Source organism: Streptopelia decaocto (assembly GCF_964273445.1).
Source record: "Streptopelia decaocto genome assembly, chromosome: 12".
Taxonomy (NCBI): Eukaryota; Metazoa; Chordata; class Aves; order Columbiformes; family Columbidae; genus Streptopelia; species Streptopelia decaocto.
This window is the reverse complement of record NC_138667.1, coordinates 15,583,082-15,601,400: the sequence shown is the minus strand read 5'-3', so window position 1 is coordinate 15,601,400 and position 18,319 is coordinate 15,583,082. Positions and strand designations below refer to the sequence as shown.

At 40.9% G+C, this 18,319-nt stretch overlaps 1 protein-coding gene across 1 annotated transcript in view; it reads left to right on the top strand.

Annotated features, from left to right (window-relative positions):
• Nucleotides 1–12,293: 12,293 nt before the first annotated feature.
• KCNIP1 (potassium voltage-gated channel interacting protein 1) overlaps nt 12,294–18,319 on the top strand; it is a 375,551-nt gene continuing 369,525 nt past the window's right edge. Inside the window, exon 1 of the mRNA XM_082063657.1 lies at nt 12,294–12,590. Within this exon, the coding sequence (XP_081919783.1) occupies nt 12,503–12,590 (88 nt within the window). The 5' untranslated portion in view covers nt 12,294–12,502. The remainder of the gene's footprint in view (nt 12,591–18,319) is intronic.

Below are 18,319 nucleotides of genomic sequence, written 5' to 3'. Positions count from 1 at the left end.
AGTAGTACAGATATCTGAGGACAGTAAAAGAACTGGGTCTACTGAGGCTTGCCCACTCATTTTAGAATGAAAAATAAAGCAAATTTATCCTTCCTCTCTTCAACTTGTTGTTTTCACAGTATCTAAAACTTCCCGAGCTCTTTGCGCATTGCATCAGTAAAGTTCTCCCTAGCTCCTGTGGCTGCTCTTGTGGACCAGCTTCAGGTTGATTGTACAGCTGCAGGAGAGGCAGGCATTCTATCAGCCTGCTCCTGCTGCTAGTCTGTCATTTTACTGCCTCTTTGATGAATCTCAACAGCTTTAATTGATTTTAAAAATAGAAATGGCAAAAATAGAATAAAAACATATCACCCACTGTTTCCCATATAGCATATTATAATTGACTTTCAGAGCAGCCAACAGCAATGCTCATGGAAGCAGTTCACCTGGGAATTTCTGAGATGGAGCCCACTTCTGCAACGTGACCAGTTTACCAAGGGGTGGGGTGGGTTTTCTGTTACTTGACCGCAAAGAGCTCAACTTAGTGATGAACCAAGCTCTGCAGCCTGTGTTACACAGAAAGTCAGGAGGGACTTGTCATTGTTGGTGAATGTGATGCTCGCATAAGCATGTACAAGCGTGATCCTGAACATCAGTTACAATTTAATCTCCTTTTACCTGCTGAAACTGCTGTAGTTTTTAGAAACCTTCTGTGCTTCCCTCAGGGGGATGGGGAAAGCTTCTAAATTCCTGGGTCCCATAGCCAGAAGAGATGGATAACGATGGTTGAAGTTGGTCAGCCTTTTCCTATTAGCAGGCTGGCTGTTTGTATTGATCGTTGTCACCATAATTTATATTAGACTGTGGCAAGATGGGGAGGTTTACAACGAGGAAAGGCTTGTAGTGAGTGAAAGAGGAGGGGGAGATGTTTTAAAGTGCAGATGTCCAAAATCAGCAAGATGCAATAGTATCTGCCTTTGGTTTTGAGAACAGTAATGGATGGTACATGTACAGTGAGAAGTGATGCTGTAGGACACTGGAATTGATGGCATGACACACAGTGGGAACAGCATATTACACCAGTAAGCATATTCTGAAAGACTGAACTTGTCTAAATGGCAGAATAATGCAGAAGAAAACATTGTTTCCCTTTTACTTGTATAGGTAAGTTGAAGTGCTTATTAATAAAATATGGAGGCACAAAAGGATGTGTTTTATTGCTCCAGTAATTGCTGCTTTGGGTGTGCTGAGAAGTAACCTTGGACCATCATTTCCTCCTAGCCCATAATTAACTAGGAGGATCATTGCAGCTCAGATAAAATCTACCAGCCTCAGAAAAGCCTTGCAAATGAGATAAATGTGGGGTTGGAGAAGTCACATTTGTTCATGAGGTGAAGTGTCTTTCATTGGACTGGGAGCCAAGAGACCTGACTGCTGTAGCTGCCCCAGGTACAAATTTCTGTTCTTGCTGTGTATGTCACTCTGAGTTCAGGTATGTTCTTTCCTTCCAATAATTTGTTAATTCTACCTATTTATACCTTGGTCTTGCCCCATAGCAAAACTGCTCTGATAGACATAGTCCTGTTTGGGCTGTCAGCAAATAAGTATCTCTTTCATGATCTCTGAAGAATGGAGGGTGATCAAAGTGTATCTGCCATAAGCTGGTAGATCTAAGTAATCTTCAGGAAAGTTTTGCTTGCTTTCCATGTGTACTTCTGGGGTCTGGTAAAGGCTTGGAAATATACAACTGTGCAGGAAGTTCTCAGTGTTCCTCCAAATTCTCATAAGCTAATGTAGGGTTTAAATAAAATCATTAATAAATCTCAGATGCAATGGGAGATGAACATATTTCTGGACCCCAGCTACTCTGGCTAAATTCTCTCTGGATGCTTTAATTCAGAATAGAGCTGATAAACTTGTGCAGTGCACAGTTTATACTTAATTTCAGATGGATTTAATTTGATTAGCTTTGAGAGAGAACAGAACAGCAACAAAAATTCCACACAATGAACAGTAACCTCCAGAATTCTGACGGCTTTTCCACAGCACGCTGTGTCGATTCACAAGGTCCTTAAGCCAAAAAGCTGTCTTGTTCTGATTCCTGGCACACAGTAATCAACCTCAGTCTCTTTGGACAAGTGTGCAAAATTCACATTATGCTAAACTCATGCAGGTGATGAGTATGGGCTGATGTGCAAAGGAACATTCCCTTAAAGACCATGTTAGGGCCTCGCAAAAGTCCAGTGTGAAGGGTGGCTGTGGGGCTGACTGCTGGTATCTAGAAGTAATGATACTTGTGGTGCTTAATAACTCAGAATACTGTTGCTGAGCATCTTCAGAGAAAGCTAGATAAGCATCACTCCGCCTTTTCTGAGGGTGTTTTAGCTGCACTATCTGGAAAGCTATTTATCAGACCATGGATGAACCCACAGAAGGAAGCAGTTATAGTCTCCTTTCAAAATGTTCAAAATCTCACCAGGCACCCGTATGTGCTGGAGTACCTGAAAGTGCACGTCAAATAAGGGAGTACAAAAGAGAAGTGGGAAAAAATTATCCTCAGACTGTGATCCAGCTGAAATATCACATTGCTGAGCTGTTTGGAAAGGGATGCTGGTTCTCAGTCATCTGTATCTAGTGACTGACTAGTTCTTTTCCTTAAAGTCTCTCTACCCAGATCTAGTAGATAGAGCAGTGGGCTGTAGTACAGGTTCCATCACTCACTGCTGCAAGAAACTGAGTGTGTCAACATCTTGGCACCAGTGTTCATCTGGCAGCTAGGGAGAATACTATCACTTTTCTCACTTAGCTGTTTATTTTTTCAAAATTATTCTGAGATTTAGTGATCAGAGTTCCTTGGCATAGAAATAAATTAAAATATTAAAAAGCAGAGTATATAAAATAAACAAAACAAAAAACTAAAGTAACAAGGCTTTACCATGCAGGAGAATCAGAGAGGGGCAAAGGACAGCTGTTATGTGGGGTTTGTAAGCAAAGGGAACTGATGGTTAGAGTGCTGGCTTTTTGTACAATGTGTGCAGAAAAATGAGCTGCAATAAGTAGAAAACAGCAGACTCCCTATTTTACTGTTTAAATAACAGGAACTAAACCCTTCAAGACAACAGATAGTTTGCCATTGTTGGCTAAGCCAGGACTTCTTCCCTTGATGTATTTTCCTAAAGTGCTATAGTTGAGAAGAATATGTACTTAAAAAGGAACATGGGTAAAGCCAATTTGAATAAATTTATCATGAATCTACACTTTTAAATAATGATTGCCTTTTATATTTTTAGAATGAAGCTGAACTTCCAAATGCTGAGTATTTATAAATATTTGTGGATTTGCCCAGATGAACAGATTTCACCTGAGGGTAATTTAGAGACTGTTTGCTTTGATTTTACTGTAATCATACACATATGGTTCATCTGCTGATTCTAGGCTGCTATGTCTACTCTGTGTTTTGCTGATTAGTGAATTTTAAAGAAGATAATATTAGAACTATAATGTATATTTTTATTAGTGGAACTTTAAAGAGTCATGTTAACTTAAAAAATAGTATCACAGACACTTAAAAATGCACAAATTGCATAATCACATTATTGTAGCCTATATTGAATTTTATTGCTCTGTACCATAACAGTCTCAGGGTTCTTCTTCACAGGGCAACTAAGACACTTTTCTTCAAACAGTAGTTGTGTCCAAAAGCCATTTATAGCTTTCTATCCATTAGAGATTTGCCACTTAGTCATTATCAGAATCCAGCTGCTAACAGCCGTGTTTAGATGCATCTGCTCAAATGTAATTGAAAGGGGTATAAACCTAGTCACAAAATCAGACATATTGATACACATTGAAGTTCTCAAATCAATAAAATATTTTTATTAGAGTTCAAATAATATTTTAACCTAAAAAAAAACCTTGTCATTTTTTTTACTTTGAAACTATTATAAGTTTGACAAAATAGGCTGGGCATGTTCTCTTAAGAGGAAAACAAAGACAGCTTAAGAGTTGTGAAAGCTATGTTTAGATCGATTGATTTTGGTTGTTGCATACAGTCCTTATGCTTCACTTTTTTTTTTTTTTAGTCAACTGAATAATTGATTTTGTATAGCTATTCCCTTCATTTATCTGAGGAATGATAGCTTCAAAAGTGTAGGTTCAGTAGTTATTTTGTGCCTAAAGAAAAAAAAGATGGTGAAAGCAAAAGGAGTTTAGTTAGGAAGTATGACCTGTGGTCCCTATCCTGCATGATTTCATTTCTGTAAGTCTTGTTTTCACCAGAATTTATTTTTTCTGAACTAGAACAAGTTGTTATAGCTCATTAAAATGTATAAGCATATAATCTCTCTTGCTGCTTTCTGAGAAGTTCAGTGTCTGCTGCATGAATTAACACACCCACACCTCAAGAATGGACAGGATGCAAAAAGCAGTACCAGATTACTGACTTTAGAAAGAAGATGGGCTGGAGGTACCTTGTTTCATAATGCCTGCACCAAGATAGAGTTTGCCTTAAAGCCGTCAGGTGCCAAGTCATTAAACCTTATTTTATTGAGGCAAATAGATTCTTGGGATGCCAAAAATAAGTATGAGGGAGGTACATGTTATTAAATCCATTTCATAACAAGATAAAAGAAATGGAAAGAGTATTTTCAATCAATTCTGAGATAATCACTGCGATGTAAAGAAAATACTTTAGTCAAGGTATATACCAGTTCCAGACCAATGAATGCATTAGTGAACTAACTTAAATTTGAGTGAAAACCTAGTATGTGAGGAATGGAGTGTGAAGGAAACATATTTCTAATTTTCCCTGAAATGGAAATGCTGAGGAAATTTCATTTTGGAAACTCCATGACATAGTGCCTCTGGAAGGAGCTATGCCCCCCTTACTGCCATAGTTGTTCTGCCAATTGATGTTCTCATCAGGGTTATTTCATTTTTATTTTTTTTCTGACCTGTCCTACCAAGCCACTGAAGCACAGCTAATGCATTAGCCATTGTCTTCCCCCTTCTTCACTCAGGGACAGCTCAAGCTCATGTGTGCTCTGATACTATTATAAATTAAAAATAAATGTGTGCACCCTTCCATGATATTGGAGCTGGGAGGCATAAGAGCAGCCATTGATTCAACATTAACACTCCCAGCCCACCAGTCTGGACATCCCTTTGATAAATTATTGCCAACAAAGTGAAGGGAAGCACGGTGGTTTGGGGATTTTTCTTCCTACTTTGGTCCTCTGTAATCCCCTCTGCCAAGGCTGACTCATCCATGGAGCCTACACACTTACTTATGAGAAGTAAATCTCTTGCCTTCAGACTAGATGTTTTTTTTCTGAATGGTGAATGTCTTCCTGCAAAAAACTGCCTTCATCTCCCACTAACATGTGTGCAAGGGCAAGATCATTACCACTCTTTCCCCACTGCCAGATTTACAAGCTGACTATAATCGCTGTGCTCAGTGTGTGCTGTTTGCTCTCTGAGCAAGTCTGTATTTGCCAAGTAGTATCTCCGTCCTTAGTTATGGTCAAGCAAACTGTGATTGAGTTAACTGTGATTGAGTTTGAATGACAGAACAAAGGAGGAATGTGTCTAACCCCCCTCCATGCCGTAACTTTCCTGAGAATACAGGGCTAAGGTTGGAAGTTAAACAGCACCTCATTAAAATATCAACATCATCTCACTGCTGGAAGCATGGCACAAGGGTGCATTTTGTATGTTAAACCATCAAGTTTCTATCTGCTGAGCAGGATTCACTTCCGTGGAACATTTCTTTGGAGCCTCTGTGTGGCTCTGCTTCTCCTGCTGCTTTTAATCTCCTATGGACACACATGTGACAAGGATGGATTTAAGGAAAGCTAAGACATGTCACTAGAATGCTTTCTGGACTCATAGCCAAGAGCTGTGAAACGGGGACCAGTGTTTGGCTAGATTTATGTTTTCTTTATGACAGAATCTCTGTGTAGCAACCTTTTGCTTTAGACCTTGCATTAAATCTCTTCAAGAGTCTGAAAAAGTATCCAGTCTCATTACAGTCTGATATATGATGTCGCCAGTAGATTTTAGCAAGAGTGGCAAACTTAACCCAAGAGAAGTCCAGGGCTGGCACATCACAAGTGCTGGAACTTCAGTCTGTTTCTCTGCAGGAAGTTTGCATGGCAAGTAATGGGCTTGGAAAGAAGGATCTGGGGTCTGGCCTCAGCCTCCTCTGTGGGGAAAAGCTGTCTGCACAAAACTCCAGGGAAGACAAAGTGGATTTCCACAGGCAAAGGTCAACCATTTGCTTGGAGTAACTTCCAAGTGTAAGGTGTCAGGCTGTTCTTGCCGGGGGGGTGGGGGGAAGTCAGAATTGTAACATCAATTTATGTGCACTCCATATATGTATGCCTGGACTTCAGGCAAAAGGTTTTGTACCAAAACCTTGATTCTCTTAGTTCTCATTTTTCTCATTTTCTCATTTTCTTAGTTTCTCACTTTAAAAGCCCATTTTAGTGTGTGTGCTTTTTCATAAGCACCCATTCTTCCCCTAGATTTCTGTATAAATAAACAATTAGTCATGCTTGACACATGGGATATTAAATAAACAGATGATCCAATTTGAGTGGAGAGTTTGTGGAAAATACTGATGTGATGCTTTCTATATACATTCCTCTCCAATGAGGAGTGCTGCCTGAGTCTAGAGATAACTATTGTGCCACAAAAAAAAGCACAAGTTCTATAATGATGAGGAAGTCTGCATGTGATGTTTCTGAGACTCTGATTGATAGTGTTAACTGGAATTACAGAATGAATGAAAACACAGTATGGCCATTATCAGCCTGGCAGCTATTCCGGAAACCAGTGGAGAAGAGAAAATCAGGACTGGGACACTGGTGCTGAAGTGCCAGACTGGTACAAAGGAGATGTTGATTCTAAACTTGCTGCTGCTTTGTTCTTGGTAATCATAGGCAGGTCAGTCCATCTGGCTATACATTAGTTTACCACATTTGAAAAACATATTAGTACATACTTCCTTGGGAGTCTAATGTATTTGTATTTCTATGCATGGAAAATGTTCAATATTAACACTGGTATTATTGCAGATAATAATGGCATGGGATATGGCATGCTGAGAGCTCCACCACACAGGCTACATGTATTCAAGTGAGGTGTCAGTTCTTCATTTTAAGTAGATCAACTTTCAAAACTATTCCTTGAAGTCATGCTTTTCTTACGGGCCAATAAAACTATAATTCTCGATGTGCTAGGTTACCTCAAATCTAGAGGAAATTAGGCTTGTAGGAACAACTGCCTGTACTTGTTAGATTTGCTTCCAAACAGATTATTGACAGGTTATTTATGGTCTATCCTGAGACAGCTGTCCCTTTGGGAGTGCAACGAAGATAATATGTCTGTGACAGCACTTGTGGACCTAAGAGAACACCTGGCACCTCTCCACATCCATGTCTGGGTGAGACTCAGTGCATATCATGTGTTTCCGTGCCTCTTCTCTCTGGGAAGCGGAGCTGGGCGCACAGGCTGGGCAGGAATCTCTAGAATGCTCCAGTCAAGTCTCCAGCTTTGACAATCAGGAACATAAGGTACCACCTGGCTAAAGATGAGTACGTGGAGACTGAAACCAATATCCAGTGCAGGAGGAAAGATCCTGCTCTTTCTTACTTGGTGTAACAGTGCATCATATCCACATGGAAAAACTTCCTAAGAACACAAATTATGGCAAGGATTTTGAGAGGAGGTAGTTTCTGCCATGACACACTCCCCCAAACCACAGGGAAAAGGAGTGACTTGGATTATCCTTCTTAGGGTGAGAACTTTCTGGCTTCCCTGCAAAAGTATTTCTGCAGCCAGATATAGGAATAGACCCGACCAAATACCCAACTAGTTGATAATTGTCTCCCACAATGCCAAGTAGCAAAAACTTAGGAAAAGAACATAAAAAAATATATATATAAATACCAGATTGTATTCTCTGACAGTACACAGGATCTCTGATGGATCCCAGCCACCATGGCCTTTGCCTCTTTGGCCTCCACAGCATGATGACAATGTCAGTGGGATGAACTGGGTAACATGAGTGCTGTGCCCTGACACCCTTGGCAGCAGTTAGCTCTGAAATTGCTCTTTCTAAACCTAATGTACCCACAGAAAAACAGGCATATTCCCTTTATGCTGGAGAGGGCTGTAAGAAAGCAGGGCATCCAAGTTCACACTCTGTTCATACTTATTCCAGAGATTACTCTTGAGCATTCGCTGTGTGGTTTCAAGTTAAGGGATTAAACTTTCTCCTGATGCAAATAGGTTTAACTGTCTTTGATGTCAGTGGAAACCGTACTGGCTGACCCCCTGGTTGAACTTAGCTCATACAAGTCTTACATACTCAGAGATTTTTTTCACCTCTTCTCCACCCACACTGTGATCCTGAATAGCAAATTAGGAAAGAACAATTTCCTACAATGTACTTTTGTATCTCTTTGGGATGACAATTAACTTGTTATGTAGTGTTCTCAGATTTTACATGCAGAAAATTAAACTAAGCCTGGGTGTGAGTGCACCAGTTACATTTCTGAATGTTGTGCAACTACTGTAGTCCCTTATTAAGCATGCTGAAAATCCATGTAAAAAAAATTAGAGGGCATATTCTGTATTATTTTGGAGTTTATTATATAAAAGCCTTCGGGGAAAAATACCTTCCCCTGCATCACAAACTTCTCTTTGATAAACCTTTCTTTTGTATGCCTTTCTACCTTTGACTGACCCCTTAGTTTTCTAGAAATACAGTAATATATAGAAATAGCGTCTATACTCATTGTCTGAAATGGCCATTATAAAAAAGCTGAAACAGGACATAATACCTTTGTTTCTCAGTTGTTCAGTCATTTACTGAATACTATCTACATTTGCCTTCCAGCAGAATAAGCCGCCTTTATACTTTCCCACAGGTAACAGCAGTAATTTGAGGCCCTTAATGTTCAGTATCTTCCATGCCGTCTCATTCGCTCTTTCAGAGGGCTGATTTCTACCTCAAAACAGCAATTATAGCCAGTCCTGATTTTCCAACATGCTGAACTTCAAGTAAGCAGCCCTGTGCTGTTATACTGGCGCTTACAGTTGGGAAACACTACCAAACATCATTATCCTCCTGCCTTTAAAGTTTGTTTTCCCATAACGGGTGCAGGACAGCATGGTTAGACTGTGTCACAGCTAATGATGGCCATGCTTTGTGCTTCCTTATCTGTCTGACTGTCTTCTTACACTTTGTCTGCAACATTTTTTAATAGGAACCATCCTATTTATTCTAGGTTTGTGCCACACCTAGCACAAGGGAGTGCTGGGACTTCAGGAGTCACTGTACTACAAATACTAAATAATTCCCTTAGCAGTACACTAGACATAGGGCAGAGGAGTTCAGTGTCATGGAACATTCACATGTTGTCTCAATGCCAGAGTAATGCATCCAGCATATTTCTATGCCCAAGTATTTTTTTTTTAGGACTGTCAGTGTTAGGGGCTACATTTAGGGAGCCTTTTTGCTGCTGAAACTTCTGCTGGAAGCCTGGTTAATTCCAGCTTTCACTAAGCTATGGGGCGTCACCACTCTACTGAACCTGCTGCAGCTTTTTTGCAATGCTGTGGTTAAGATGATCCACTCCTTTACGCTTCTGTACATTTTATTCCTTGTGGCCCATTTTTCCCTGTGTGATATGGGCCAAAAGAGGCAAGTGGATGTCTGAGAGGAAATCTCATTTTCTGTGTGAAACTGGAGAGCCAAAGAGGCTTGAAGTGCTGTCTGGGGCACAACACAGTTTACTTCTCCAACCATGTAAGGCCTCTCGGTTTTCATAACTTCATCTAATACAGCTCCTAGCACTTGTTATGCCCATTGTCCTACATTTTCCCCTCTCAAATTGTATCATGATGCATATATAAATGCAGTTAAACATGTTACAAAATTTTGACACAGAGATGTACTAATTAACAACCTGCTGACTCCTTGATTTCCCTATTGACATTTTACTGCTGTATTATAATTTATTTTTTCTTTTGAAGAATCACATTTCCAACTTTGAATTGGATCTCTGGGAATAAAGGACAGCCTTGGAGATGGCTTTATGAAGGAGCTACTTAGCACTGTGTTTTCCACAAATCTATTGATTCATTTTGTGTATTCAGTCAAGGTTATCAAGCCAAGAATGATCCAAAGAAGTGGTTCTTGGCTTTTTCAACCCAGGTCTTGCTGCTGCCCTCCCTGCGAATACCTTCATCTTTTCCTGCCCTCTGTCCTCACATCACCCTGTACTGTTTACCTTACTGGTTAGAAATCTGTGGTGTGGGGTGCAGAAATATAATTTTACAAATTGAACTCATGTACCACCCTCTACTCAGCCCTGTTTTTCTAACAGTGATCAGGAAGGTATTTAATCTCTGCGTCAGTTTCCCATTCATCTGTGAAATAGGCGAACTCATGTTATATATAATAAAGGCTCTTCGATGTGTGGAGGTGAGAGTGTCAGGAACCACAAACCTTTGGGTATTTGCTGAAATCCAGGCGGGGAGGAGCAGGAGCCCTGTTCCCCTCCTCTGCCTGCAGCACCCTGAGTCCGTCAGCTGGCTGACTTCGGCCTGGCAGAGTATAATAAAGGAAAGAGCAAAGCCTTATGAGGAACTTACAGAAAAATGTACCTGAAAGGTTGTGTGGGAGCACAACCCCAAGACAGAGGCTGCAGATGCAGGGAATGTCTGTGTGGGGCTGGCGGGAGCTTTCCCGCCACCTCACCTGCCCCGGGCCACACATCTTCATGAGCTTGCACCTGCCATGTACAGAACATTTACATAGATACATAGATACATAGATAGATAGATAGATAGATAGATAGATTTTTTTTTTTTTTTTAACTTTTCAGCTGGAGACTGTTAAATCTGGCAAAACAAACAAATAAACCCAGAAATTGAGTGTTAGGTGTTGAAGGCTAGAGGCAACTCATTGGAAGTCAGTGGGCAGCAAAATATCCTGTGGCTGACAGCTCAGCTCAGGGATAATTAAAGTCAAATTGTCTGTACATTTCTTTTTATGTGCTGAAGTACCTTTTTCTGAGGTAAAACGAGGCGGTGGAAGCCTTTTGGAGCAGCGCTCGGTGGCTCCCTGCCTGAGGAGGAGGTGAGGAGGGGATGAGGGCGCTTCTAGCGGGGATGGACAGAGTTGCCTGTCTCACAGAAAGGTGAACCGCTTGGCAAAGCCCAGAATTTTGCCTGAGAGGAGTGTAAATTATACTATAAAGCAGTTTAGTGCTCCCTGAGTGAAGGGGATTATTGTTGTTCCCTGAAGTGAAAAGCTGTTTGTTGTGCTTTTTTTCTCAGTAAATGCAGATAACTCAGCTGTTGCTGCTTGGAGGTGATGACTGGCTCCAGGTGGCTTCGTTAAAGACAGGGCCGATCAAGTCATCTAAGGAGTGGCAGCTGGATGTGAGCACAAGCCTGAGGTAATCTGCTTTGTAACCCCCCCCAGGACAAGCAAATACTGCATTTTCGGAGTTGTTTAAAAACATCTGAGAGGTCATCCATGTGAATTAAAGCCTGAAGATAGCTGCCGCACTCTGCCTAGCACTCAGGTGGGGTCAGAAGCTCTGAGGCACCTCCGCTTGGCTGCTTTATGGCGAGTATTCCAGGCACGCAGAAATAATTGACTGAACTGGAGAAGCCAGAGCTGTGGCTGTTGCTAGGGGATAAGCACATTGTACAGTAACAGGGAGCCTTGTGAACATCGGATGAGCACAACGTGAGGTACAGCACAAAAAGTAAAGGTGTGGAAAAGCCCTAGTTACACAGAGGTGTGAGTGTGAGCCCCACAGGAGGGACATCCTTCAGTGTTGAGCAAATAACCAGCTGAGCAGCATCTTAGCTGGTAAAATTAAAAGAAAAGAGACTTTTTCTGGGCACAGCTTTGCTTTCCTACTTCTAACAGGTTTTGTGAGGGAATACTCTGCAGCCTGCTACATGCAAAGTGTGAGTACAGTGTTGGTAGAATTAAAAAAAAAAAAAAGTGTTATGTTTAGGATCCCTTGGTCCTGATGAGAGTAAAATTGACAACTTAATTGAAATCAGCAGGAAAAGAGCATCGGGAAAACGGTCCTCAAGCAGCAGCGTCTTTTGTTCGCAGCGGCCGCCACCCTGTGACTCCGGCGTTAATCGCTGCGTTAGCAGCCTGCGCAGCCTGGGGACGCGAACCCCTCCTTCCCCGGGGTGCTGGTGCTCAGCGCCTTCCAGCAGGCTATCGCGACATGGGTGTGCAGCCTCCGCCGGGAGGCTGACGGGGAGACCTGTGCCTTTAACAAAAAAAAGGGGGATGCAAATTGCTCCTCTGCTTCGGAGAGGCAAAGCTCGGTGCAGAGCCTGGGGCTCGCTGCGTGGAGCGGAGTTTCGTGCTCTGCACAGGCTGTCGGCTCAACTTCATCAAGGACTCGCTTTGTAAAATTATCTTATTGTTACTTCTGGACTCTGTAAGAGAGAAGAGCCTTTTCTGCACGTTTGAACCATGAGCGGCTGTTCGAGGAGATGCAAGCACGGGATCGTCAAATTTGCTCAGACTGTTTTTAAGCTCATCACAGGCACTCTCAGCAAAGGTAAGAGAAAACATTTCGGTTCATGCTGTTCTCTGCTGTTAGCTTTGCGGGGGGAGTTTTGTAGCCCTTTATTATTGTCTCTTCAGAGGTCTTCTGGTTTAATTTTGGGAATTGGCTGCTTTGATGTAAGTTGCTGCGTGCAGTGAAGGCTGGAGCTGTGCTGTAAAGCCTTATGCAGTTGTTTCTAACTTGTGTAGTTTATAACCTGCATTTGTCTATTTGCCATAGCTCACAACTGTACTGGGCTATTTTGGAGATGTGTTTCTGAAAGCAATTGATGTGCAGCTTTAAAAATTTAAAGGCTTCGTACCTGTCAGTAATCAGTACTTCTCTGTGTCGTTTTTACTTTACTTTTTTTGTTTGTTTGAAGCATGTGTGTACTTTAGCTCAAAATCTAGGTCACTGCTTGTGGCATGCATTTGAGTACCTTCCATTTATCTACATTTTGCTTGTCACCTGCCCCCTGTGTGCCTTACCATGAGCAGGTGGAACAGTACCAAACTTACTACTGCTGTCCTCTTCACTAGAATCAAACAGTTAACCAAATAAATCTTCTGTTCTTTGTAAATCTAATCGTTCCTGTGATGGTGCACAGAGGTAAGTTGTTACCTTATTCTTGTTGGTCGTTCCTTTCATAATGATGCTTCTCAGCACCACCCATGGCAGCTGATTGAATGAGTATTGGTGATCAATTTGGGAACTTCTGGCAATAGTAAACCATGTTATACCTGACTGCTGTTTGCCTATTGAAATGTGGACAATGTTTAGGTGAGGGTCAGACTTCTCCAAGTTCTGTGTGTGTTTGATTGGATGGGGTGTGATTTTTGGAACTGATAATACAGTTCAGACTAAATGATTAGCAGAGGGATTTGTGTAAGGTTGAAGAGTCTTTGTTATGATGTGTTTTATTTGAATATGAAGTCTGAAGCTTTTTTAATGTGTTCATAGTGAAGGAGCAAAATAGGTTATTTATTTTTCAGTTAAGTTTAGAATCCTCTGAGGTATGTGGCTGCATTTGCTGTTGGGAGCATGTGAGCTCTTGCGTGAATTGTAACATTTAAGTTGTTCTTAGAATAAACTAAAGGAGTCTGAGGTGACTTTTACAATAGCAAATGTGAAAGTGCCAAGAACTGTCCAGTGCAGCTTCCTTCTACAGAAACTGGGGAAACTTATTAAATCTATTTCTCTAGAAGAGAAATGTAGTTCTAAGACAGCTTTCTCACATTAACCTTACTGGCTTTCAAAAGAAATCTGTGTGAGAAAATGTTTGTTTCATGTTAGGAATACTGGACAGATTGGTTGTTTTTACAATCAAGATTGGTTTAAAATGGCATCCTCTTGTATTTAATTATTCTTTTTCCACTTTGTTTTTTTCACCCCCTGTCATCTAGAGGCTGTCAAACACCAGCAGAGGAGAGATTAAAAACTTGTAAATGTCTGTCACAGAAAAGAGCTGTCAGATGTTGGTTATAATTCGTGATTAATGCTAGGATGTCTCTTTAATATTAAAAACAAAAGAGACATTCACAGAAGAAAATACAGTGGAATGTATTACTTATTTTTGTGGTAGGGAAGAGAAAGTAGTGGGAGAATGCTGTCTGCAAGACCTCGTCCTCTACAGCACATCAGTGTAGTGTATTTGGTGTATTTTGTGGGTTTTTCAGGAGATAATGGAACATAGGGTGTCCACTGCTGTATTTACAAATGATTGACAATAAACCTTGTCCTGTTTGTTTGAGCTCCCCTCAAGACAAGGGGAAACCTGTGTTCTGGTGGCATTTCCCCATGTGCTTGTCAGTTCATCTAACAGGGAGTTTTAAAGCAGTCCTTGTGCCTCTACTTTGGCAAAGGGTTGCATCAATATTTGAGTCTGACATCAGAATAATACTATACAGAGAGCTAGACATTAGAGTATAACATGTTCAAGGCTTGGTTCCCCCCCCTTTCCTTCTGAAAGATGCCAGAGTTGCACTATCATTGTATGATACTGTTTTATTGGCTGTAAAGACAGTTTTACCCACGCCTTTCCAACGGCAGTGTCTCATTTCAAGCTGCTTGGATTAGATAAGAGAGGCTTCCTAGGATTCAAAGAATTTAAAACTGAGATAAACTTTTTTTCCTGGCTCAGCTGCTTGAGTTTTGAACTGGAAGAACCAGATTTAGGATGGAATAAACCACGTGAATGAGTTTGTTGCATAGATATCGAAGACCTTCTATAATTAAAATAAATGTTTCTGTATCATTACTCATAACTAAGAATTGATTAGAAATATTTCTCAGGAGTGTTGATTTCAAAATGTTGAAGTATGCACATTTATCTCAGAGCTTATTGTTTAGTATTTATTTTACTGAAACTTCTGCATTTAAAGCGACGAAATATAAACTGTTGTATATTGCTATCATTATGGTATTTCTAACTTACACTATATATGTGCTCTCGAATATGCAAGCATATCCCCGGTGTTCTCCATCCCACTCCTGTCTCATTTCCTTCTTACTGTTTAATGTGTTATTTGTGTGGGGGTTGTTTTTTGGGTGTGATTTTGGTTGGTTTTTTACTTGAAACACTTTTTACAAGGAAAACACTTGGGGAGGCACAGGATTCATTTTCTTATGCTTCCATCTTTCTGAGGGTTACTGTGGTGGGAGATATTACATCTCATTGAACTGTGGACTCCTTAGTTGTGCTGTATGGCTTCTGCTTGACTTAATTATAATATTTTTCTTTCCCCTTGATTATTTATAATAATAAAATGAGGCTGTCTGAGCTGTAGCTGTGAAAACCTTCCTTTTGCAACAGGGTGTGATGGGACAGCCGCCTCTCTTCAGAGTCAGCAGTAAGGCAAGAGACACACCTGGTACCGCTGTGTTTGCCAGCCTATTCTGTATGTCCCGGTTTAAATCTATGAAGTTGTAAAGCCAAGAAGTTCATAGCTGGTACCTCTGCAGAGCTGGACTAGCAAATTTCACCAGCTTTCCTTATAGTGTGTTCTTGTTTGGAAAACCTTGGTAGCAGAGCAGAGACCTCTGCTGCTGTGTGAAGGAAGTCCTCGGCCACCAAGTTCTCTGGGTGGTGAGATATATGTATTGTAGACCATGTGCCCGGAGAAGTGTGCCCCCTTACAGCTGGGGAGAGCAGAATAACTCCTTTATTCTCTTTCATTGTTTGGATGGGGTCCAGCACCTGCAGGGAAGAGACCAGAAAAGGCTCTTGGAAGTGCGTGGTGATGGACAGTGTGCAAGCAAAAGCACCTTCAAAGTTACCTCCATTGGGTGGGGAAAGATGTTTTATGTGAGGTTTGAGTGTTCTTTCATGTTACCTCTGCTGTGGTGCATGATGTGGTGGTTCATCCTTCTTGTCCTGGGATCAAGTATGGGTGGTAAGAATGAGTTTGGGGTTTTCTGTTGAGCAGAATGATTAAACAAGCCTCTGTGTGTGTGTGAAGATATTATTGATGTGGTTTAAAAACCTAGTACAGGAGCGCCTTGCTGAGTGACTAAAAATGAAGCTGGAATGAGACCTCTTGGATTTCTATTAATGTGTTCTAATTATCGGTACAAGAAAAGCAAGATTATTTTAGGGACCAACTCCTTCAAAATGTTCCGTTGCAAAAGATAAGCTACTGCAAATTAACGACCCTTTCACCTTTGTTCCTGAGGTGCCCCTCTTCTACTTGTGCTATTAAAATGCTTGCCAAAGCCCTTGTTTCCATTTTCTTGCTTCTCCCATCTCTGTTCTGCAGTGCATTTCATCTGGAACTGGTAATTTGTCTGCTTTTCATAGTTTTAATTGCCTAATTATCTGTTTCACTGCAGTGATAAAGTCTTCAAACATCTTGCTTTCCCCGTAGCCTTCCCCAGCATGCAAGAAAAGTATTCTGAGTGTTTCCCAGCACTGTGTTCTGGTTTGCTGTTTCTTTGTGAATCCAGATTATAGCGAGTCTTCTGAGATGTTCTGTGAGCTGGTAAGGAAAGCGCACAGTCCCTTTTAGTCCCACGCAGGCTCTGTCTCCTCTCAGTACAAGTCACCCTTGTGCCTTTGGAGCTTGCTGCCACTGCATCATGTTTGTGTTCCTGACTCCAGCCTCTGAAAATGCAAGGGTAGGGTAAATGTTGCTTGATGCTCTAAAGATGCAGGAAGATTCCTTGCAGTTGTTCAGCTCATGCCAGGGTTCCTGCACCTGTGTGATAAATCAAGATGTTTTGATTCTCCTGCTGCTGTGTAGCCCACCTTCACCCTTTGAATTCTGGTTACTGCCTTGAAATTTAGAGATGCTGTGATTCAGAGGGCTCTTGTAAAAGCTCTTATGTGTCAGTTCTCTCTTAGTAAAACTTTTCTGAGTGTTTTAAATGTTCTTTAATAAGGAAAGTGGTTACAGAAGCCAGGTGAATAACATGCTTTTACAGAGTGGGGGTAGAGCTTTTCCGTGTGGAAAGCCCCAGTTAGAGAGGGGCAGAATCACTCTCTCCACTGCGCGTTCTGGAGAAGAGCCCACAGTCCGGCACCTGATCCTGACTCTACACAGTGAAACACTCCAAATCCATTGCATGGTGGGTAGAAACCCCTGCATGGTGTGTGTGGTTTTATTTTGCTTTTTAAAAACCCAGCATACCCAGTGATATTTTCCTCATATTGATGAATCCTTGCATCTTTGAGCCACTCGGCAAAATTCACCTGTGTTTGGCACGTTACACGCTTGTATGCCTATGAAAAATGAACTGCAAATAAATATCTTTTCCATGAGGGCTGCACTACCTGACCAATCTGAATGTATGTATGTGCATTCCACTTCTGTCTTTTGTCAGGACTGAGGTGGATTTTAAGAACTGAGAGTGAGGGAAGTGCTAATACTCTAGTCTTCCTTTTAAATCTCTTTATAAAGCTTTGCTTGTAGAAACTAATAGCTCTGCAAACGTATGGCTAGCCGCATGTGCTAGAAACTTATTAAGAACTTAATTGTTTGCAGCAGTGTATCCCAAAAGATAAGTATGTGATGTTACTTATTTGAAAACCAAAATATTTTCTTCTGGGAAACTATTGAGGAAGGTTTTTAATGGTGTTTTGCAATAAATGGGTGTAAGTTGTGTCTGATAGCCAGGAATATTGTGGAATCTTAGGTGTAGTTAGATAGTCAGGTTCTCTTCTGTCATCTAAACTAATGACAATTGGTGTAACAGCTGCAATATTTCTGTTCTGAACATGCTTGAAAAATACAAAGCATATCACTTTAACTTTCTAAGTCTGTATTCAAGACCATAGTAATAGACTTTCTCTAGACAAAATATGTGTAGTTTGGGGTTTTTAATGGTCATTATTATTTTGCATAATCGATGAATGAATCTGCAGGTTAATTAAAAAAAAAGAAAAACCAATGAAGTAATGATGTTATATTCTATAGCACTGGAACAACTTATGAAAGTTTGGTATCCTGTGTAGGGGGGAGATTTTTAGGTTTTTTTGGTGGATTGGGGTGGTGGTGGTGGTTGTTTGGGTTTGTTGTTGTTCGTTTGTTTGTGTGGGGGGTGTGTGTGTTGTAGGTTTTTTCTTTCCTTTTGTTTTTTCCTTTTTCATAACCAGTGGGTTAGACAAGAATTATGTTACTGGCAAATGGGCTAAGGCATTTATACCCATGCTATAGCTAGATTGATATGCTAATTTGCTAAATAAATTTTGCCATTTAAAATGGTGCAAATTGAACACGCTACAGTATAGTTTGACCTAATTGACC